The 23,308-nt window shown below is 42.7% G+C and overlaps 1 protein-coding gene across 2 annotated transcripts; it reads left to right on the top strand.

Annotated features, from left to right (window-relative positions):
• The first annotated feature begins 1,805 nt into the window (after positions 1-1,805).
• CCDC82 (coiled-coil domain containing 82) lies at positions 1,806-16,908 on the top strand. 2 transcript variants are annotated; one of them, XM_084305753.1, is made up of 8 exons: positions 1,806-1,827; positions 2,340-2,892; positions 3,542-3,761; positions 4,849-4,941; positions 6,834-6,958; positions 7,840-8,010; positions 14,077-14,262; positions 14,827-16,908. In XM_084305753.1, exons 2-8 carry the CDS (start codon positions 2,347-2,349, stop codon positions 14,890-14,892), a joined length of 1,407 nt encoding a protein of 468 aa, XP_084161879.1. In that variant the 5' UTR covers positions 1,806-1,827; positions 2,340-2,346; the 3' UTR covers positions 14,893-16,908. The 2 variants fall into 2 exon arrangements, with proteins under 2 accessions (XP_084161879.1, XP_084161880.1); XM_084305754.1 differs by lacking the exons at positions 14,077-14,262; positions 14,827-16,908 and adding an exon at positions 13,713-13,757.
• The last annotated feature ends 6,400 nt before the right edge of the window (positions 16,909-23,308 follow it).

The raw sequence follows: 23,308 nt of genomic DNA, 5'->3' as shown, positions 1-23,308 counted from the left end.
GCAGCACAGGGCCAGCCCCAGCTGAGAGCAGTGCCCTTGCTCAGCAGTTGTGTGTGTGCTCCTAAGTTGTTATTACAAAGAAAAAGAGCTCTGCATGGAGCTGACAGCTCTCTCCTCAAGCACCGGTTCTAGGAGGACATCTGTATGTCACCTAGCTGCTGATTTTTCACCTGGACATAGCAGGAACTGAAGGGAACCACAGAGCAGCTGGCATCATACCCAAAATATGATTTACGGTTGTCAAATTAAGTGTTGTTTTCTTCCAGGGCAGCCCACGGAGGACAGTGGGCTGGCAGACGGTTTCCAAAGCACAGGCACCATTGGGATTTCAGCTGTGGGTGGTTCATAGCCTGGTGACCCCAAACCTCACCACAATTTCAGCTTCAACAACCTCTGTTCTCATGTCCCCCGACACTTGGGAATAGAACATGTGAAAATTACCAGGTTTTGCTCACAAAACAGCAGACAGTAGTGTACAGCTGCGAAGCAGCTGCTTTCCCAGGGAAGCCTTTGTACAGGTCTTAGTGACCTGCCAATGACACCAAGCTGTGTGGTAGAGTCGACGTGCTAAAGGGAAGGGATGCCATCCAGAGGGACCTGTACAGGCCTGAGAGGTGTGCTTGTGTGAACCTTGTGAGGTTCAACAAGGCCAGGTGCAAGGTCCTGTATCTGGGTTGAGGCAATCCCAAGCACAAATACAGGCTGGGTGGAGAATGGATTGAGAGCAGCCCTGACAAGAAGGACTTGGGGGTGCTGCTGGATGAGAAGCTTGACACATGCTGTCAGTGTGCACTTGAAGCCCATAAGGCCAACCGTGTCCTGGGCTGCACCAAGAGCAGCGTGGCGAGGAAGTCGAGAGGGGGGATTGTCCCCCTTTGCTGTGCTCTTGTGAGACCCCACCTGGAGCCCTGTGTTCAGCTCTGGGGCCCCCAGCACAAGAAGGACATGGAAGTGTTAGAACAAGTCCAGAGAAGGGCCACACGGATGATCAGAGGGGCTGGAGCACCTCTCCTGTGAAGACAGGCTGACAAGTTGGGGTTGTTCAGCCTGGAGAAGGGAAGGCTCCAGGGAGACCTTACAGCAGCCTGCCAGTACCTAAAGGGGGCTACAGGAAAGCTGGAGAGGGACTCTGTCAGGGGGTGTAGGGAGAGGACATGGGGGAATGGCTTTTAACTAAAAGAGGGTATGTTCAGATTAGACACTAGGAAGAAATGCTTTATTGTTGTAAGAGTGGTGAGGCCCTGGCACAGGCTGCCCCATCCCTGGAAGTGCTCAAGGCCAGGCTGGATGGGGCTTTGGGCAACCTGGGCTAGTGGGAGGTGTCCCCGCCCATGGCCGGGGGGTGAAACTGGATGATCTTTAAGGTCCCTTCCAGCCCAAGCATTTTGTGATTCTCTATGAATGATTCTATAATCTGCAGCTACCAGTGGCCGCCAGAATCTCTCTTGCCCCACGCCTAGCAAGCCCACAGAGCCTCAGAAACACAAATGCACCGAGCTGAAACGCGATCACAACCGAGCCACCACATCCCGGCGCTAACCCCGCCTGCTAGGCAGGGACCTGAGGGCCGGGAGGACGGCGGAGCCCGGCCCTGCCCTGCGGCGGGGGCAGGACTCGAACCCGCGACCTCCGCCTCTCCAACCTGCGAACCCTGGGCAAACCACGTGACAGCCCCGCCTCCCCAATGACCTGCCAGCACTTCCGTAAACATCCCGGGGGCTGAGTGACAGGCCGCGGCAGCCAATCGGGCTGCGCGGAGCGCGGGGTGGGGGCGGTAACCTCCCTTCGGCCGCTCGCGCGCGCGCTGAGACGCGGGAACCGCTCCCGGTAACGAACGGCGGGGCCGGGCCGCGACAGAGCGCGACATGCCGCGATATAGCGCGATATGGCGCGACAGAGTGCGACAAGAACCATCGGCCTGTGCCGTGGCGGCGGGGGGAGAGGGATGGGCCCCGTTGGGCCCGACCCGGCTCACGTCGGGGCGCCCCAGCCCCACAGGGAGTGGGGGGCAGGGCCCGGTGGGGACACCGGGGGAGGCCTGAGGTGGCAGGTCCGAGCACTCTGCCTCGGCCGGTGTGGGAGGGGGGGGTATACTTAAAGGTTTTTTCCATTTATTCGGGCTGGGTGGAGGTATTTCTGCTCCTGTGTGTGTTTTGAGGAAGGTGTGTGCTCCTCAGAAGTCCTGAGTTTGGTGCGGTGATGTTTTCTGCGTGTCTCACTAATGGTCTCGTTAAATATCCTAATTTTACATGGTGAAATGTGCCAGCTCTCCTTCATCTTTTGGGATAACGTACTAGGTGCGTCGTCTCACCGGTGTGTATCGTGGTGTGTTGTCACAGCTTCCCGATGGAGGCCGGAGCAGGTGTCAGGAGGTACGAAACAAGAAACAAGACGGCCAAGTCGGAGCTGTCAGCCAAATCCCGCGTGGACTGGAGGCGCACCAAGAGGGAGCGCCTGCTGTTTGACAGCGATGACGAATCCTCGCTTACCTCCGAGGAGGAAGAGTCCACGGAATCCACCATGTCAGAGGATGGAGTGGGTGAAAAAGATGAAACTGTTCTGAAGAATGGCTTTTCGGATCAGGAAGAGAAAATCCACAGCGGGGAAATAACAGATGATGAATGCGTTGTGCCTGGGAAGCGTAAGAGGTTGAACAGCTCGGTGCTGCACGACAGCGATGAAAGCGAGGACAGTGATATCGTTGTCAGGAAAGTTTTTGCCAAACGCCACTGTATAATTAATGAAGATGAGAGTTCCCAAGAACAGCAGCCTGATAAAACCTGCCCTACGGAAAATGTTTCTACTAACAGGAAACAGAAACTGGTGGCAAAATTGAATGCTCTTGCAAGACAAAGAGCATCTCGGACATCCTCTGCGAGTGAAAATTGGGAGGTCTGAATTTTATCTTTGAGCTTCATTTCCACCACTAAATGTAGGGGAAGATGGCAATTAATAGATACTAATCAGTAGGATTTTTTAATTTTGTTTTGTTTTTTATTCATGACAAATCAGTAATCCTATCACATTTCAACAGTTGTCACATGTTAACTAAATAACAGTATTGACTGCTGAAAACCTTTAGATCTAATTTAATTTTTGTCACTGGGGATTTAAGAATTCCCTTTCATTTGCTTTTTCAGGCATTCTGATGACTGAGCAGTGTAGAATGCACGTATCACTCTTCTCTATGTTGTCAGAAGGGGAAAAATATTTTTAATATTCCTTTTTCCTTAGAGAAGAGACATGAGAAGACTATCAGATTACTCTTATCAGGAAACAAAGTACCTGTTAAAGCACCTTAGAAATCTCATGTTAACTTAATTCCTATTCAGTCTGTTCGACTGAAGAGAGGTACATGGAGATTGCTGATTTAAAGCAGAAAGTAATCGTCATGTAGTACAGAATGATGGATTTTTTGAAATGTATTATTTTTTGTCAACAGTTATGGTCATTAGAAGGTCCCGTAGATGTAGTATTTTGTTAGTGCAGATACTAAAAATTCTTGATTTGCTTTTGAAATATATTTTTTAAATTTAATTAGGATACCAGTAGTGAAACAGAAATAGAAGAGGAACCATTCTGTAACCTCACACCAACAGAAGAAAGCAAAACTGACAGTGACAGCCTGAAAGACTTTATAGTTGATGATGAGGAAGAAGAAGGTGGTGATGACGACACAGAGCAAGTAAAGACTGAAAAAAAGCAACAAGAAGAAATAAATACATCAAATAGCGAATTGCTGGCATACTACATCCCACAGTGTAAGATCAAAATTAGTTACAATTCTATATTTATAACTTGTTTTTAGTGCTGCAATAGATATTTATGGGCTCTAAATACAAAATAATACTGTGTAATAGAATATGATAGTTCAAAAGCAGAAATTCCTGAACAGCTTTCATTTGTGAAAGTGCTTGTGGTTTCCACAGTAAACTTTTACAGTCCTTCGGTACCTTATTAAAGGGAGGGTATAATTTGGAGAGAAGGACAAGAAGCTCTATTGCCCAGATTTATTTTTTTTTGTCAGTCTGCTTTAGAATGAGGCTACCTATGAGCAGATAGGTTAACAGATAGGTTAATTTTGGATCAATTTTGTCTTGGAGAATGACATAAGAGTCTTGCTTGTGGGTTGTTTTTAGTTTGTTTTGTTTGTAATGTATTTTTATTTATGGCAGCGAGACTTGGAAGCGCTGATCTGTAGGGCTTTCTGAATCCATAGGTCAGTTTTAGACAAGCTGCACAGAGTCTGCACAGAGCTGCACTTGTCATGTTGGTCACGTTCCCTTTATGAAAACTGGTATCTGGATGGAGGAGAAACTTGAACCAGAAGTTTCATGCTAGTTTTCTTCTTGCATACTTTGTTGTTAGGAGGAGGTGTGTGCTGACAGGGTAGTCAGTGCTAGTGTAGATGGTTATACACGTTTCCCCATATACATATGTTCCCCAGTAAAGATGTGAGCAGAATTAGGTTTATTTGAAAGAAAGTTAGGAAAATAAAAATCATAAGCCTGACCTTCTGTTGTTTGCATTGCTTCCTGCCATTCATAGAACAATTTATTTTCTTTAGTTTGTGTTTATAGCTCCTATATTGGGCTCCTGATGAAAGGACGTGTGTGACTTTAGGACATGCTAAAATTCATTAAGATTATTGGGATGAGAAGCAACATTTAAATGCAAGATCTTAAATAAGGGGTTTTGATGCAGGACATTTAACATTATATTTAAATTCATATTTAAATGACTTTAAAATTCTAAATTTACAATAATGGAGAAAAAAAAAACTTATGTGACAGTCATGTTTGCTTATACTTTTTTTTTTTTTTTTTAATTCTGCTTATTTCTTTCCAGTATCTCGCTGTAGCCCTTATGTACACTTCAAAAGAATAGTAAAGGCCTTTCTCATAAATGCAATTGATGACACTTTCCTGAACTCATTGTATGGTAAGTAAATTGCATTTAAAATTTAATAGTGCATGCAAAAACAAACAAAGGCATTTACTCTTGGAAAAGATGGTCTCCCAGTTAGAGTATAAGTTTGTGAGTTGAAATCCCTGAGATCTGTTTCTAGTTTTTCTGCTTTGTAACTTTAGAAAGTTGATCTATCTGAAATGAGTAGGGTAATCTTGGAAAAGTGTGTGGACTTAATTCTTTCAAGCCCATAAGGCATTCTGAGGTGTAAGGAAGTATTTCTGTGTTGCTGATCAGTAATACTAGTTCCAGCATGAAAGCAAAATTAATCTCAAATTAGTGGAAAGATTGCAAGGTCATGTGATTTTTCAAAATGTCATGTTTTATAGTCTTTTCTGATAAATTTGGTAGATAAAAAATAATTTTAGTTATGGCAATTATTCTGTGTCCTAATCTTTAATATTTGATCTTTGAGATAAAACAAATTTCAACTGCAGCCGGTACTTCCTGGCTTGTTTTTGCTGAGGAAGTGGCTTTTGGGATTTGGCCTGGTGAGCCTTAATGGCAACTCTTGGTGTCACCAGGAGATCAGGGTGAATGGAGGAACTGAAATACACCACAAGCTTTAGAGTAAAGGTTGTGTATTCTTGCAACTAAAAACATCTTTCAGCTACCACCGCTGGTTCTTTCAGGTATTGTTCTGTTTTACCAAGTGCAACAAGCTTATGAAGAGTGAAAAGTAAATCTTGCCAGATTTATGCTATGTGGCATTCCTTCTGTTTCATAATGTATCTGCTGTAGAAAATTATTAACTCCCTGCCGAGGTGCTAGTAGTATATCAGCTATGAAGGCAGGTTAAAGGATGTATTCAGAAGAATATTATATACCATGAGCAACATACAACATCACCTAGCATTACAATATATTTTCAAAACACAGAATGGATTTTTCTGAGTTAACACAAAATAACTAGTTTGAATTAAGAGCCTAATACTAATAACTAGTTTGAATTAAGTTTGAATTAGTTTAGTGGTAGACGTGCTTTTTATTATGAAAAAGATTTTAAAGTCTAGCACAACCTCTTTAAAGGTTTCAGTATAACTGATTTATGGTAATTATTGTAGCTATAATGATAATGACAATTAACTGTTCTTATAGAAAAGGCTAGATAGCCAGTCATCCTTTGATAACAGCACCACTAAAAGATTAGGAAAGGTAACTGCACAAATTAATGTTTTTCTGTACGTGCTGAAGCCTGAGACAGTAAGAATTGGCCTGCACCAGTGAAACTCCCAGCTAATTCCTGGAATCTAGCACATATCTGGGAGATAATCATGGAATACTCATGTTTTACTCATCTTACTGGTTTATTTCTTTTGCTTGAGTAAATATTTGGAAATATTTATGCTGCTTAACTCGAGGCATGTGACTGGGCTGCTGAAGGCTAAAGGTCAATTTGTATGTGTTGCTTGGAAGTGATGAAGGAGAAGAGAGCTGTCAAAATTTCTGCTGGGAAGCTACTCGGCAGTTTGTTTTCGTGGATTACAAGCTTCTCTTGTACATTATGAACACCTCACATAAGCTGGGCAAAAAGCAAGACTTTTTTTTTCCTTTTCAATTCTTTTAAATGGCATTGAGTGAATACTTCTACCTTTGGGGTGACAGCTTTCCACTTTAACCTGGCTTGTAGAGTTTATTTGTGTACCTCCTGTGATACACACCTGTAAAATAATTAAATGTATTAGTTTATCAAAAATGCATGTATGACTTATCTGGATAACGGTACTAAATGTACTCAGTAGTAATTTATTACAATTATTCATGGTTCTTAGTATGCAGAAGCATAATGTCCTTGAAAATTTTATTTGAGGAAACTTGTACAACATATGATGGTCAGCAAATCAGTAATGACTCTTGCTGAACAGATGGAACAAGGCAAAAGAAGTATGCACAAGACATGTTGCTCTCCCTTCATTATTTGGATGACCGTTTTGTTCAGCCTCGTCTTGACAACTTAATCTCCAGAAGTCGTTGGAAAGATCGGTACAAGGTACGTAGCTTCTACTTTAAATGGTGAAGTGCTCTCCAAATCAGATACTTACTGACAGATTTTTTCAGTAGTATTTTTCAATAAAGGCACAATACTCACTATATATTTATATATATATATTTCAAGAGACTCATTGCTCTTTACCATATGTAACTTGTTTTGATACTTGCAAATATCAGAAATATTTGTGTTTATGAATACACAATAAACATTCAGATAAGCATTCAGATTTTGTTCTCTGTGACCTGAACGCTTCTCCAGCTGACTTTAGCAGATGCTATTTAGAGTATTTTTTGTCATTTGTTCAATGTTATAACAAAATGTTATCCCCCTCCCACAAAAAGAGAAACCAGTATGTTCATAATGAATCTTCTGCTACTTCAAAAATATGAAGCCAAGATACAGTAGCCTAGTCAAAATCATTGTATATGAAGTACTGGAATACTGTTAATGTTCTAGCTGTGGTGACCTAGTAATCACTGCAGTAATGGAGTATGAGCTGTGGTGGGATACAGTGTATTTATTTGAGGTAGACCCACTGATACAGTTGGCCTGACCACTGCCCCAGAAAAAATAACAACAGAGGGAGAGACGAAAGAAAAATAACTGCCTGGATGCAGGAGTCACTCTTTAGACCTAAATGAAATAAATGAAATAAAATGAAATAAATGAAATAAAACTGGGTGAAGTGTTAGAAAGTGATCGAGAGGGTACATGTTTGCAACTGAATGCTAAAAAACTTCACACTTGAATCTTCTTGGTTTTCTCTACTGCTAATTTTGTGCGAATAGAGGGTACTCTATTATTTACCCCTAGTAGGGGTATACAGTCTATTCAAGTTTATGGAGATTCTTTAATGTTATCTGAAAAATGTTTTTCAGGAGCGTGTGGATTGTTACCCAAATGTTCGCATCATCTTGAAAAATCCAACAAATAAGTTCTGTCATGCCTGTGGATTGAATCGGTATTGTAAGTTTAATGTGCTACTATCTGGAAAGCTTTATGATAGCAGAACCTTGGAAGCAGATGAATTCATGTCAGATGACAAACAGGTAACTCCAAAGAAGCACCTTATATAATTATTTTTAAGTTTTGTCTAGTGTTACGGAAAATCATACAACAAATAGAAATCCAGTCAGCACCTGTAACGTCTATAATGCCAGACGCAAGCGTTAAGCTGCTGTACTTCACATCTGAACTCCTGTTTGTTTTTAAAATGTGATGACCATTTTGCAGTTTTGAGGAGTATAGCCTCAGGTCTAGGTAGGAGTCATGAAGGCAGTTCCTGTGAAAATGAGGAGAAATAGATGCTTCCCTCCATACCCCTGGCCCTTTCAAACATTTTGGGAAAGAGGTCTTGAAAAGTATCTTCAAAAAAAAAAACTTTTATCAATAAAATAAATCTTTTTTTTTTTTTTTCTATGACCTTTGTTTTTGCCTGCATCTCAGTCATTGGTGTGCTGTTTCCTCCCCAGCTTTACTGCTTACTATTAGTGCCTGTTACAGCACTGCATGAAGTACTACTAAGTATATCCAATTGTGAGCTGAACATCAGGATAAGAAAGATAAAGTGTTCCAGGACATGTGATAGGTTTCATTGAAAACTATTGCCTTCAACCCAAAATTAAGATTTGCTTCAACGTTTCTTCTGTTTCAAATCTCTGCAGTCTGAGTCATACCCAGGGCAGGAAGGAAATGCTCTAGGTACAGGGTGTCCTCTGCATGCTTGTCTTTTGTGGTGCATGTGGAGGTTGTCAGAAATTGTGTGTCAGCCAGGCTGAGAGCACACACGGAGACTCACATACTAACTGAAGTACTAATACAAGCACTTATCAATTATTTCTGAAGTAGTTTTTTGTTTTGTTTTGGCAGAGGATGTTCAATAGAAGATTGAAAATCCTAAGCATATTATAAAGAAGGGAGAAACAGCTCTAGTGGTAAAAAAATAAAATTAAAAAAAAAATGGCACGATTGAGTGTTGCTCTGAACATGTCTGGCATTCCTGGTTTTTACCAAGAACATGAGAAATGCTGGGACTTATTTTTTTGTTTTAATCTTGAATAGATCCTATCTCCTCGTGCCAGGAGCCTGAGGCTTTAAATCAGGAGTGACATTTGCCTCAGAGTTACATCTGTTCTAAATATCAGAATGCCTTTTCACTGAAATTAGATCACTTGAAAGCGCTTTACCTTTTTGTGTGCCTATAATGCCCTTAAGACCTTCCCAGCAAGAGTCATGCATTGATTAGCTTTCAGAAACATTATAGAAGTAACTGTATGTGTAATGGACGATCATCTCTGTGGAATGACTACTTTCTCCTTTGTTGCCAGTGAGGTTTGTTCTGCCTTGGGTCGCTAGGTTTGCTAATTCTGTGCCGACTGCTGCAGCATTTGGAGTGTCCGTGTGCTCTTGTTTGCTGTAGGTCAGAACACAGAGTGAAATAGTGCCACTGTCATTCGGACAGTCCAAGTGCAGCCCAGTCAAGATTTACTGCTTCATTCTTCAGATGTTTTCACATCTGCTATTTCCCATGTAGCTATTCACCCAGGACAAAGTATCTCGAGATCTCAGTTGAATTGACACTTGAAATTCTTTATCTCCTTTCAAGAAGACTTGTTCCCAACGACTTTCGTACATTCTAGTAGAACCTTTTTTTTTCATTCCTGCATTATTGGAACAATTTGTCCAAACTAGAAACCATTTCCACTTAGGTAATCTTGCATCTTTTTCTCACCCAGCTGTCTTTACTAGGACATATTGGATTAAATTGTAATTTTTGAATGAAACATGTCTGTCGTGTTGTTACATACACATTGTTGCACTAGGCAGCCATTCTAGATGACTTGAGCAGTCAACTTTGTTGTATCTCACAGCTGAGACTTTGGAAGAGCTTGAATCTGAAGAACCTGGGTGTTCCCAGTATTTAGCATAAAATTTACAGCTAGCATTAATTGTTATGATTATGTATGCATGTGGCCTTCCTAAGTAATGTAATTGATGACCTCTTATGATGAACTCAATACGTGATTTGTCAAGGATAAAATATTGTTGCGTTTGCATACCAAGCTGTTATCCAGCGTCTGCCTTTCTCCTTACATCTTTCTTTCAGGAGATGTATTTCAGGAGAAGCTATATTCCTTTTCTTTGTGCATGTAAAAGAGTTTCTGAATACAGATGAAGTTCTTCACAGTGCTTGCTGAAAAAAAGTGTCAGCACAAGATGTATTTACAACATGTTTTGAAAAGGGATATAATAGGATTTCTTACAGAAAAATAAAGCAAAGCCCTCAACAAACTGGAAGCTTACCTTACTGAAGCTCAAGCCTAGACAGTTTGCATCTCTGTAAATATTCTAATGGAGACATTTGAGGGACATGGGTGTGATTATCATTATGTCATCATGATAATGTGATGCAGAATCTAGGTAACTGACAGGTGTGGATTTTTTTTTTGGTTAAACAGATTACAGAACCTGCTGAACGGTAGCTGTTAATATTGTTTTGATAAGTGTGAGTGTGTATGATAATTAAGAGAGCTTGGCTTTTCCCCTGATTTGTTGAAGGAAAATACCAAGTACTTAGGATGTGGCGAAGCAGTCATACTAGCACGGCTGCTGCAGACCATCGTACAGTCGTTACTCTACATTTAGAGACCTATATGTCAGGAAGATCACTAACTTAAAATCAGTTTTGCATGGGAAATATGTGCCTTACCTATGCAGAAAGAAGTGAACTAGCACAAGAATTTAATCTTTACTCAACTTCCACTTTAACTGTGGAAATAACAGTAGCAACCCCCTCACTGCTGGCCAAATGTTGTCCTAGATTGGCTGTTTTTCACTGTGGAAAACACTTGAAATATCCTACTGAATATTAAACTAACTTGCTGGTTCATTTTTATCCTCTTCAGCTTAACAATACAAGACAGGGGTTTTCTTTATGCTGTGTAGCCCAGCATCTGGTGAGATGGTTGCTACGTGCATGCTCAGTGGAGCTCAGGGGCTGCAGAACAGACCCGGGAGAGCGAGTGATTGAGCACTTTCCAGTAATTTTTACTAATGGCTTGCTAATGCAACATTCCTATTCCTACGGTGACCTTTAATTGAGGCTGTTAAACGTACTGTTCTCAAGTTGTCTTTGAAGTTCTTCTGGCAGTGCATTGATCAACTTGTCCTGCCAATTGAAGGAAAAGAAAGAACAAAAAGGGCACACAGAGCTACATAAAACTGGCACTGCAAGGAAAATAATTGACTGAAAGGAGGCAGATCAGCACTGGCAGATCAAATTGACTGGAAATACATATTTGGACTATTTCTAAAGTTTTATTTGAAAATACTCAAGAAAAGTGAATGTGTAGAGAACAAAAACAGACCTCCAACCCTCCTCTTCTGCATAAAACTTTCCTTTTCTCTCATCTCTGAAGTATTCTGCTTTGCCAATAGGCCTGAAGAGAAACAGCTGTTCCAGTTTTGCTTAGGCTTGCAGTGATCGTTGTGAGGAGCTGCCAATTCCCAGCCCTCCATGGTCAGGGAGAATCGAACAGTTTGGAGTTGTTGGTGTCCCCTACACTTCTCTGCTCCTGCGTCACCTGGATTATAAACTGTTTGCTGCTTTCGGTCTTGGCGTTGTATTTCCATTTTTATCGGTGCTTAGAGGACATGAATTCAGTCACTACGTGTTAGGCTGTTGTCAGGCTATGCTCCTGCATTCCATACAAAGTGATTTAACACCACTTTGGCTGATATGGCCAGCTTGAGCAGATAAGTTAAGCATTAGGATAGAGTCAGTGAGAACTGTGAGTGGAGAAAATTAGAATGTGTACAGTGCTGAGATTCTTTCCAAAGCTGCATTCTGAAATAACCTTGTATTTTTAGACGATCTTCCTTGCTTTAAAAACACAATGCATAATGACATTATGTGATATTTAACTATTTTCCTCTGGCACCTCTCCAGTCTGGGAATTCTTTACACCACACACATAAATAAACTATGAAGCTCTTTGCCACAAGGCACTTTGGAGGCAAAAACTGTAATTGGGTCCCAGAAGGGATTAGACAGGTTCTTGGGGAAGCTCCTTCCATGCTATGGAATGTGATAGCTGAGATGATACAGAATGTCTTAACTGTTGACTGCTACAAGTTGTATGATAACACCATAAACATTATGGTGTACGTCCCGTATATTATACTAACTTCCTAAACATTTCCTGGTAGCTGTTGTAACGGGAAGAACTGGGCCAGGCAGAGTTTTGATCTGATGCAGAATGATATCTGATCAAACCGTGTTCCAGATGCCACACTTCATTGCTTGGACCGCACCTCATTGCTTGGAATGCTTAAAAAGCTGTGAAACACTCAGTGAAACACCACATCGCATTTTTGATTGTCTCAGTGTTTGAAATGGTACTTCTGGAAGTTTGAATCATTCAAGGCTTTGCCTTGATTAGTAGGTCTTGCACTTTAGAAACAACTGTAGCACCCAACATAAGCCTTAGTTTTTCAGTTTTGGGTGTGAGTAGGGAGTGGAGCTGCATATAGGTACGTGAACACACATGATCATTAGACAATTGCACTATAATAATAACATTTTTTGTCTCAAGCTGGTTACATTTTCAGTTCATAGGCATCTATGTAGATCAGATCAAAAGCCCTTTCAAGTGAGAGTGCCTCCATTGACTTAGGTGATCAGTTTATATCACCTGGGCTGTTGGTTAACATATTTAAAAACTGAAGTGTATTTATGTATATAATAATAAATATAATTTTTTGTTTATATGTATAAACATGATAAGAACTAAATATGCTTTTCTATCACTGTCACTGTCAGCAGATGCTGCTGGAGCTAGGTTGTACAAGTGGGCCAGATGTTTTGGGAGACTGCTCACAGATGCAAACATTTGGTCATGCATTTAGGAAAGTTTGCTGAAAATGCAGGATATAAGCATTGATTAAAACTTAACCTTCTAATACTTTAAAAGAGCGTTCAGATTATTGCCAATGGCAGCAATGAAGAGCATCACTGTTGTGGCTCAGAAGAGATCATTTTGCAGTAAATAATGCGGTCCGTTGAAATGTGTGCGTGTAATCCAAAATAGCAATACAATCACAGCTTTTATTATTGACGCAAAGAATTTTGACCTTTAGCCATTTATCTGCTTGTTACTCTCAAAGATGTGACAAAACATCAATCCAAAACAATGCTGCCCTTGAAGGATGTTTATGGGGGTTTTGTAGTAATGCTAAATCAGTTTCTCCTGTGTGCATCAGGAGCTGAGTTTCTTCATGACTGTATTTATTTTCCTGCTTTGGAGGGTAGAAAACCTGACTCCAAAACCCAGCCAGATGTAGATATTTTTATTTAATAGTCTTTGTCTCCACGAGTTGAAATGTAATTTGTGCACCTATTACTATTGCTGGGTGTCTTGAAATGTAGGTGAACTTTGACTCCATCTTCCTATGCACACCCCCGATTTCACATACTCTTAGTGAAAGTTTGGGATTGCTGAACATTCTTATAACCAGTCTATGTGCATTGTATAAAACCTGGGGTTCTGGATCTTCTTTTTTTGAAATCTATATGCATTTATTAAGTATATATGCTAGTGCACATGTCTATTTGTATTAATATGCATATACTAAAGAAACACTGAATATTATTCAGTCTACAAAATGCTAGAACTGTTGATTCCTGTCCCTAGAAGTATACTACATTTTAAGCAAAAGTCATCAAATAATTCCTCTTCCTCTGCTTTCACAGTATGATGATTTTCTAAAATGCCAGTGATTCTGTAACGAAGTTCCCCCAGGAGACAACAAAGATGATGGTAGTTATAAAGATGGCTGTGTACAGCTTTTGCAAGAAAACAGTGCTGATAAGCTGCCATTGTTTAGGCTTGCTGACTGCCTGCTTGCTCCAAAGTTGTTCTGCCGTGGTAGTGAAAACTACGTGGTTTTACTCTGATTTTATGCATGTAGTGTCATTTTATTTATTTCATTATTAAAAAAAAATATTTCCAGATTGACTGATAAAATTGTATTAGGTAGGCTGACTTAGCCATTCGTTATATTGTCAAGATGATGACCGTCCTCCCTGAGAAAATAATGTGTTTACTTTGGTCTAGGTTTTGAAGGTTGGCGTAGTGTGTGCAAATCGTACAAGAGTTTACCATAATCTGAAGCACTTCAAATACAAGTTGTATGTGGATTGCAGCTCCATTACCAAGTTGGATGGTGTTGAGGATGAACCAGTTAAAGACACAGTCGAACGGCTGTTCAATCACCTGGAAGACACAGGGTGGATTCAGGAGGTATGACCAAGTTAGCTGATGTATCCTTTTTCAAGGAGACAAAATAAAGCTGAGATAAAACGTTTCATTTAAGTGTGAAGTTCTGAATTATTGGTCTTTGATAATAAGAACTCAGCTTAACCATTCATCTGCTTCTGCCGATCGAGTCTCTCAAATGGTATGCCTGCTGCTTTCACGTACGGTTTCTATCAGCTTCTAACATTAAGCTTCTTGGCAGCTGCATGATCTCTGGGCTGAGCTGGGCAGGCTCTTGTTTCATCTGAAAGCAGCAACACAACAAACTCAAGCTGTATGTAACTCATGAAGACTGGAAACATGTACATGAGGCACAGCAAGAATACTTTTTGCTTTACGTTGAGTACTTTGGCTGTTTCAGAAACGCTTTATGAAGTATTTTAAGGCAACTTGGAGTAGTGTTGCATTTAACAAGCTTTTAGATATCTTTGCTTCTGAGTTGTTATTGGCATGCTTGTTAATGTATTGAAGAAAAACACAAAAAGCATTCTTTATGTAATTCAGTTATTAAACCTTGATCAAATAATACAAGTTCTATTTGATTTGCAGAGATACAATGACCTTGAAAACTACATGAATGATGCAGACGATTTCCAAGAAGAAAAAATGGATTAACTGGTCATATTGCTCTTTGAAAGACGTCTTGTAAAGAACTGAATGACCTGTTTTATCTGCGTGCACTTTATCTCTGCCTGGTCTTCAGTATTCCTTTTAGCCTGTATTATGCTTAAATCCACGTGTCTGTAAACCACCGTGTAAGAATGTGCTGTATCTTCTTTTCATCTGTGTAAATAATAACCCGAAGTTTTAACAAATGGGTCTTTCTAGTCTTACTGCACAGGTCACTCTAAGTTTCCTCTTATTCTTAAGCAAAGAGATACCAAGATGTTATTTTTGTGAAATAAATCTTCTGTCTACCTATACTGAGCTGCATCACAGGGAAGGTGGGAGATGCTGAGACCTTTGCAAGTAGGGATATTTGGGAAGATGAGGCTATGTTACACAAGAACATATGACTTGCATTGTACCTTCAGTCATTTAGAATGATAGTTACAATGAAAAGGACCCAAATGCAAGGATTTATTTCCCCTCTGAGGTATCACTGTAGATTGTTGCAAGGCAACAGAGGAACTATTCTGCAGTTCTGACTACATTTGCAGCACAATAGTCATTCCTCTCTTTAGAGACTAGGTGATGAGTCACTTTATAGGCGTCATACCGACTGAGTCTGGCTTAGCCATCTAAATGAACACTTGGGCCCACAATGCTGTCTCTGATACACAACTGAGACAACTTACTGAGATTTCAAATGTCAAATTATGTTGTACAAACATAATGGCAACAACTTGCAGTAAGTAAACAATTAAGAGAATGGATTAGTGTGGCCATGCAAGCTAAGCAAGAATTCTTCCAGCATGATCTGACAACAGAAAGTGGGAGTTACTCAGAATCATGATGCATGGCTTACTGTGGGGCACGGGGAGTAGATTTTTGAAGAGCTGGGAAGGGTTAAGTGCTGTATGGTTCGTTCTGTCCCTTCACTTTGTGCTGCATATAAAATTAATTATATGTAGCCTACGAGAAGGAGCAGGGCACAGGGTTTTGAATCCAGCTAGGGACTGTTCTTATCTTTCTGTATGCACATACTTTTATTAGTCTGTTGTGGCTGAGCAGCTTGGTAAAATGGACAATACCATTAACTCTCCAGATTTTTTTAACAAGTTGCTTTCTCAGAAGTAAAACTAAAGAAGCCTGATTTTTCAGGTATTTGTCCATCAGAACTCCTCGTGCTCGATATGCCACGTTACTGGTCACATGCTGATTGGGTGGGCAACTACTGCCACATGTACCTTGTCATGGTCAGAAGCTGCTGGCTTTTTTCTATAGGAACTGTAAATTTGTCATTTGGTAGTTTTTTCCCAGCATTAATTGTAAGTAATGAAGTACTTTTATATCTTAAGGTGTTGAAACTCAGCAATGGGTTTATGTGGTGGTCGAATGAGCCAATGCTGTCAGTTTTCTATTATATCATGTAAGTAACAAGATTTACAAACTCTGATGAAAAATCCCAGTAAAGAGGATGAGACTTACCCTCAAGTAAACTTGTACTTGAAGACATTATTTTCATACCTTAACTGTCAGTTAAATATGTAAATATTCTGAGATTTTATATATCATATTTATCTCCCTGGTTACCAGAGCTGAAGTAACTTGTGCTTTCTATTCTCTTTCCTTGTCCATCCCTGTTATTCTGGGACTGTTGGTGGGAACACACCCATCAACTTAAAATTACTGAGGAATCAATCTCAAGCATATCCCTTTTAAGAAAAGCAGTACCCCTTGAAAACCTGACTTCTTTCTGTTAATGAAATCTCTTTTGTACACTTTTGTTGGTACCTCTAAAATAATGACATTTGTTTGGTGTAATGTATTCTCATGAAAGAAAACTGTTTTGAAATTAATGGGGTTTGTACCACTTAATGGTGTGCACTTTCATAGACCTTTCAGAATAGTTTTAAATTCTGCTGCCTTCTGAATTTTCTGAAAGCTCTAGAAAACGATTTTTATGTAAAAAAAAAAAAAAAAATGCTGTTAGAATGAATGGTCAGTTTCTCATTTTGCCACGTCTAACCTGAATACTACCAAAATAAATAAATAAATAAATAAATAAATAAGTTTGGGAAATTCTGGCTTTTTGAGTATTTCAACAGCATCTACATTTCGATTGAAAATTGTCAATTTATTCCAGCGATGAATTTTGCTCATTCCAGGATTTTTGCATGGTTGGCTCGTTGGTCTAGGGGTATGATTCTCGCTTAGGGTGCGAGAGGTCCCGGGTTCAAATCCCGGACGAGCCCTTGTTTTTCCTCCCCAGTGCACAAACTAGGGGGTGGAATATTATTGGATGTGAGGGCAATCTGGCTGCGGTATCTGTCACCCCATTGATTTCCAGGGCTGATTCAGCTGATCTGGCAGGCTAGGGGGGTGTCCCCTTCCTCCCTCACTGCTCCCTGTGCCTCCCTCCCGACCTTCCCCGATAGAGACCCTACAGTTCATCAGTCAGGCGTATAGGGTAGCTGCACTCCCCTGCAAGAAACAAGCTCAGCCATTCTGCGGTCCCAGATCATGTTTCTCACCTCCTCTTCATTTGCATAAAAAGTCTCTGAGCTACTTACTTCTTTTTCTTGCAGGCAGTTTTTTGTTGTTTTTTTTTTTTTTTCCAGTCATGCAAAAGTTCTTGGAAGAAAGTGCCTTCGCCGGCTCACCGACTTTGCCTGTGACATCACTAGCTGGACCAAGAAAATGCTACTGAGACTAAGAAAATGCCTCGAATTGACATCACTGATTTCTATGTCAGCAGGAAACTGATAACTTCAGCTGGCTTGGCAGGGGGCTGACAAAATGTTTGTGTGTGTATAACCAGGCTTCACTATTCCTCTCACTGAGATTAGAGGAAGTGATAATATTTTTGTGGCTGTTGTTTTACCTGAAGAGGTTCTACAAGGCAGAGAACGTGAAGTATCATGACATCGTGTTTACATTCATCTTCACCACAGGAAATGAAAAAATTGTTTAGAAGAGACATTTATGTGAAAATTCAGGTCAAATTTTCCAGGACAGGCTGTATGTAAATGCTAGCACTTGTACAGCATGTAGTACTAAGAGGGCTCACCCCTCCCCACCATCACCCTCCCCCCCCCCGAAGTTTTTGGGTCCAATTGCAGCAAGAATATTTGTAATAGAGAAATGCAAACGTCAGCTGATGGGGGAAGTCAGAAATCCAGCCAGTCTTTCACAGTTCCTTTTCTACTCCAGAGATTTTGAGTGGATTTAGACGGTGAGAGGATATAATGCTTGTACTGAGAGGGCATTTTTAATTGTCTTTAGTGTGAGTTTTTGAAGCAGTAGCTCTAATTAAGATAAAGTAGCTGTCTTCATGGAACAATGAAGAAAGATCAGTATGTGATTAGACTTGGAACAGGTGATTAATGATCATACTTGGAAATTACTTTAGCTCCTGTAGTGTTTGAATAATCTGATCTAGTTGAAGTTTTGTAGCCCGGGACTATGATAATGACAAAATTCATACGCGATGCTTATGCATGGGATCAGCCTTACAAATGTGGTGTGCTTTTGGGAGATGAGGCCCTTTATGGTCTATAATCTGTGTCCAATTCTTGCAGGGAAGTTTGAAAAGAAGTGTTTTTTCTCCCCTTGTCCCTCAGTTTTCAGGGAAAAAAAATCATTTGTGGATCAAGTGGGATGGCAAACTTTGCTAATAGTAGATAGCTGATGCTGCCTTTTTCTTTTCTTTTTCTTTTTTTTTTTTTTTGACAGTGAAAGCTTCTGTTTTCCAAAAGCAGCTATTTCTAGTAGTTCAGCAGGCAATTACAGGCAATTCCCATGCTTAACTCCTCTAGTTTACTTTTATTTGGATAAATAAAGGCTTGTAGTTTTATCCTTCTTTAAGTCTTCCTGGATAAACAGAGTGGGTGTGTTAGATAAACACATGTACATACAGCACCACTCCAAGAGAAATACCCGGCACACATGAAATATACTTTATTAAGACGACTTGCTGATTCTGCTTTGAGAAATAATAAATATCAAGTTCTAATCTGAATTTTGAGGTGAGACAAAAGAAAGACAGAAAATATGATTGACGGGCCAAGGAATAATGTGAGAAATATGTGAAGTGGTATTGAAAGAGCCTGATGATAATGCCCCTTTCGTGGGCTACACTTCCCTGAATAGTTTATGTGAATTTGGGTATTTTTCTCGGTAATAAGGGATGGTATGGGTTGTTTTTATTTTGTTTGTTTGTTTGTTTTCCCTGTTATTTATTAACATATAGACACAGTTTCTTTACACTTTTCTGCAAATTGTATTCTTAATTCAAAAAGGTGTGTGTGTGTGTGTGTGTGTGTGTGTGTGTCTGTGTGTCTGTGTGTGTGTGTGTGTGTGTGTGTGTGTGTGTGTGTGTGTGTGTGTTCAAGATGGCTTATTTTACAGTTTACACAGAGCCTTGTGCCCAGACTTTGAGGACATGAAAAGTGACCCAGGTGCAGTCAGATTCTGCTCCAAAGCTTAGCAATTGAGCAGGCGAGCTGCACAGTGCATCCTAACAGCGTGCCCAGCTGCAAGTACATTTATCACATTATTTATAGCAGTAGTCATTCAAAACGGCTAAGAACCCTCTGAAAAACAAATAATGGGAATGGCTGAAAATGTATAGCCCTAGTTAGTCTTCCACAGGACAGTTATTAAACACATGCCATTTTGGTGGAGTTAATACAACTTTGAAGGACTTTGATACGTGATTTCTAAACAGAGACAAACGAGGTGTGTGCCTAGATTTAGGCGTGGACTCGCGTTTTTAGGCGACAGAGGTTCGGCGTAGTCATTTTCTTCAATTTTTGGTAAGTTATCAGCACAATGGGACTTCCACGGTGAGAAGTCCCGGCCGAGAAGCCAGCAGCAGGAAAGGTTTGCTCACCCAGTGGGGGCTGCTGGCTTGGGAAACTCAGAGCTGCAGCAGCAGGAGCAAATTCACACGGAAAAATACTCAAGGATGACAGCTCACATAAGCCTACAGTATCATTTCAAGAGGTCACAGATGTTGGCATAGGGGATAAAAGTAATGAATTATTCAGGACCCATTATGTTAATGTTTCATCTCGTGTGGTTTTATGAGCACACATATGACACGATCACAAGTGACGTTAGGATCATGTTCAGAACCGTCTGCTTTTAAGAAAACCGACAAGTAGCCGGTCCCAAAAATGATACCTGTTTACAGGAGCCGGTAGCATTCGGCAGCGTCTCCCGGACAAAAGTTGTGAAGCTGAAGGATGGATTTCGGGTATTTCCTTCTCAGAAACACCAGGGGCAGTCTTTGCTGTGTATTGCGCGGCTGGGGACTCGCAGCCCTGCAACCAAGCCGTCTCTCGCCCTGGAAGCGGTCTGTATTAAACCACAAAACACATCAGATGCTGCTTAGCAAAAAGTGAATCTTAGACATCTAAAGTTACAGCTCAAGAATCTTTGTTTTGAAAGACCGTTCTCTGAGATCTGCAGAAACTCACAGGAGAGAGGATTCCTGCAGCTACCCAGGTATCTCCCTGGGCAGCACCATCGCTTTCGTGTGCCCACAGCAACTTCGAAACCCCCATCAAGATGTCATTTGAAGTGCCCTTGCTTATTTTCCACGATATTTGTGTTAATGTGACACGTACGGTCTGTGGCTGACCCTCCTAAACTCAGCAGTGACATCTGAGCTGTAACAAATGAATAAAAGCCCCAGAGAGGCCTGAAGCAAAGGTAACATTGTCTATTATTTTACAAACAGAAAAACGTCCATTTTTTTCCCCCAGTGCCAGCCCATTGTTCTCAACAGATGCAAGCTACCATTACGTATCAAATAATAACCCACTCTTCCTCAGTTGTTCAAGGTTAAGCAAAAAAATCCCTTTTTCCTGTTAGCAATAATGCCTTCCTCTGAATGCAGCACATCCCCAAACCTGGCGCCCGCGGACACCACCCCGCAGTTAGGAAGCGAAGTCTTTGCTGGGACAGACATGGGCCCAAACACCCAGATCCTGGGAACCTGCACGGGTGTTTTGGTGCAACCTGGAGGAGATGGGGGTCACGCAAATGTTTCCCATATGCCCAGCGCTGTGCGTTGTCTGTGTGTTTGGGGTGAGTTTAAGGACTGTGTCGTTTTATCAGTGGCATTCAAAGGGGTTGTGAGCAGGACTTCGGGAGATAAAAACACCTGAAAGGGTCACTGTTAGTTGTTCCTCATCCTCAGCTTGCTGCTCTCGGTATGGTGTAATGGAATTGGCATGGTTTTCTGATGGGCCGACTCATCAAATGAGACAATGTGTCCTTGTGTTAGGGGCTGTGGGGTCCTGAAAGGTCTTGTGTTAGGACTGAAAGCTTGGCGCTTTTGCATCAGGCTTGTGTCTCCGTATGCTTAGGGCCATTTTTATTCCCAAAGAGGTGTCCCCGTGGTGGCATAATGGTGTGTAGCTTTAATAAACCTGACCAGCTCCCAGCTATTCCTGTGTCCTCCTTCACGGCTCACCTGCAGCAACACGGGAAACTGTCGGCTGCTGTTTGCAGCCTGGATGGTGTCGGGGCCACTTGGCCACCCCTGGTTTTAGTCTGGAGAAGAGGAGGCTCAGGGGAGACCCCATTGCCCTCTACAACCACCTGAAAGGAGCTGTGGGGAGCTGAGAGTCGACCTCTTCTCACAGGTAACCACTGCTAGGACTAGAGGGAATGACCTCAAGTTGTGACAGGGGAGGTTCAGGTTGGAAATGAGGAGACAGAAAGAGCAGTCAGGCATTGGGACGGGTTGCCCAGGGAGGTGGTGGAGTCACCGTCCCTGGGGGTGTTGAAGGAAAGTTTGGACCTGGAGCTTAGGGACATGGTTCAGTGGGTGACAGCGGTGGTAGGGGGATGGTTGGACCAGATGATCCCGGAGGGCTTTTTAACCGAGGAGACAGCAAAGAGAAGCACCAAGGCTGCGACTTTCCCAGAAAGGAAGCAAAGTGCCAGACACCCAAAAAGCTCCCACCAGAGCCTCCCCTCCCCAAACCTTCCCTTACACCCCCCCCCCCTTTCCCCTTCCCAGCGCAAACCACCCTCTCCCAGCACACAGATCCCCCCCCCAGCCGGCTGCCCACCTCCCACCCCTTCCCCACCTCGGGCTGAGGTCGGCGGGGCGACATTTCCCTCTCCTTCCCCGCCTGCCTCCCTCCCCTGCGCGGCCGCTGGGAGGCTCCGGCGCTCGGCCCGGCCGCTCGGTGCCACCCGCCCCCCGCCCCCGCAGCGCCCCGCACCGCGGCCCCGCACGCACCGCGGGCCACGGGCAGCGCCGGCAGCTCCGGCAGCCGGAGGCGAGCGGAGAGAGAGAGAGAGGCAGCGAGCGGGCGGCACCCACCGCCAAACCCAACACCCCCCCCCCCCAAACCCTCAGCCGGGGATGGAATATACAAAAAAAAACACAAAGGAAAAGTGGCCGGAGCGTGCCGGGGGCAAAATGCTGGAAGTTTGTAAGTGCAACTCGCCGTTCGTGATCGCCGTTTGAAGGGTTGGTTGGTGGTTCTGTATTTTTTTTTTTATGATTATTATTTTATTTTATTTTTTTGCCGTGCTTTTCTTGAAACTGTACTTGAAACTATTCGCTCGCCGGGAGCCGAAGGGAAAGTATGCGAGAGGAGTTCTCTGCCTCGGGTTGGCGGCTCGCTGCTTTATTGCTAAGAGGGGGGGAAAGGAGCGCTGAAAGCAAGACGGATTTTACCCAGCGGCTGGATTAAGCGGAGGCGAGGCGTGCTCTGGCAGCCCGCTGCCTGACATTGTTCCCGAGCTGGGCTCCGTCCCCCCGGCTCCCGGAGCTGCCCCTGGGCTGCAGCCCCTCGGAGCCCGCACCGAGAGCCAGGAGCGGCCGGCGCGGAGCGAGCAGGAGAACGGATCCCGCACAAAGACCAAAGTAACCCCAGCCTCTCCTCCTCCTCCTCCTCTCCCGGCTATTTGCACATCCACGGAGGACTTTATACAAATACCAACAAGAAGCCAACGAGACACCCGCTGCACCGGCCGCGAAGAAGATTTTGGAGGGGGGTGGCTGGGGAGGGGGGGGGGGGGGTCGGCTCCGTGCCGCTGAGCCCCGCGACCCCTTTTCCCCTGCCTGAATCTCCCCCTGAAGGAGCGACCCCCCCCCGGCCCCCGGAATGAAATAAAACCAATAAACCTGCCAAGCCCCACTCCTTCCCCAGGGGGATCTCCTTTCGCCCGGGGATCCCTTTTGGAGGCAGCGGGTTAATTTTTTTATTTTTTTTTTCCCCTTCTCCCGCCTGCTCCCCCCACCCCCCCACAGACCCCCATCCCTCCCCTTTCACCCCCGACCCCCTCGGCCGATGGTGGCCCGTCCCTAGCACCCCCCCCTCCCCTGTTTTTCCCCCCCTTTTTTTTTTTTTTTTTTTTTTCTCCCCCCAAAAACACCACCCCCGGCTCGAGGGGGGAC

This window comes from Netta rufina (genome assembly GCF_964035555.1).
Source record: "Netta rufina genome assembly, chromosome: 1".
Classification (NCBI taxonomy): domain Eukaryota; kingdom Metazoa; phylum Chordata; class Aves; order Anseriformes; family Anatidae; genus Netta; species Netta rufina.
The sequence above is the reverse complement of the archived record's forward strand: the minus strand, read 5'-3'. Positions and strand labels throughout refer to the sequence as shown.

Coding starts and splice junctions, on each gene's coding strand:
- CCDC82 (XM_084305753.1), top strand. CDS start 2,347: ATGGAGGCCGGAGCAGGTGTCAGGAGGTACGAAACAAGAAACAAGACG. Junction 4,942..6,833: donor TTTCCTGAACTCATTGTATG/GTAAGTAAATTG, acceptor CTTGCTGAACAG/ATGGAACAAGGCAAAAGAAG. Junction 14,263..14,826: donor ACACAGGGTGGATTCAGGAG/GTATGACCAAGT, acceptor TTTGATTTGCAG/AGATACAATGACCTTGAAAA.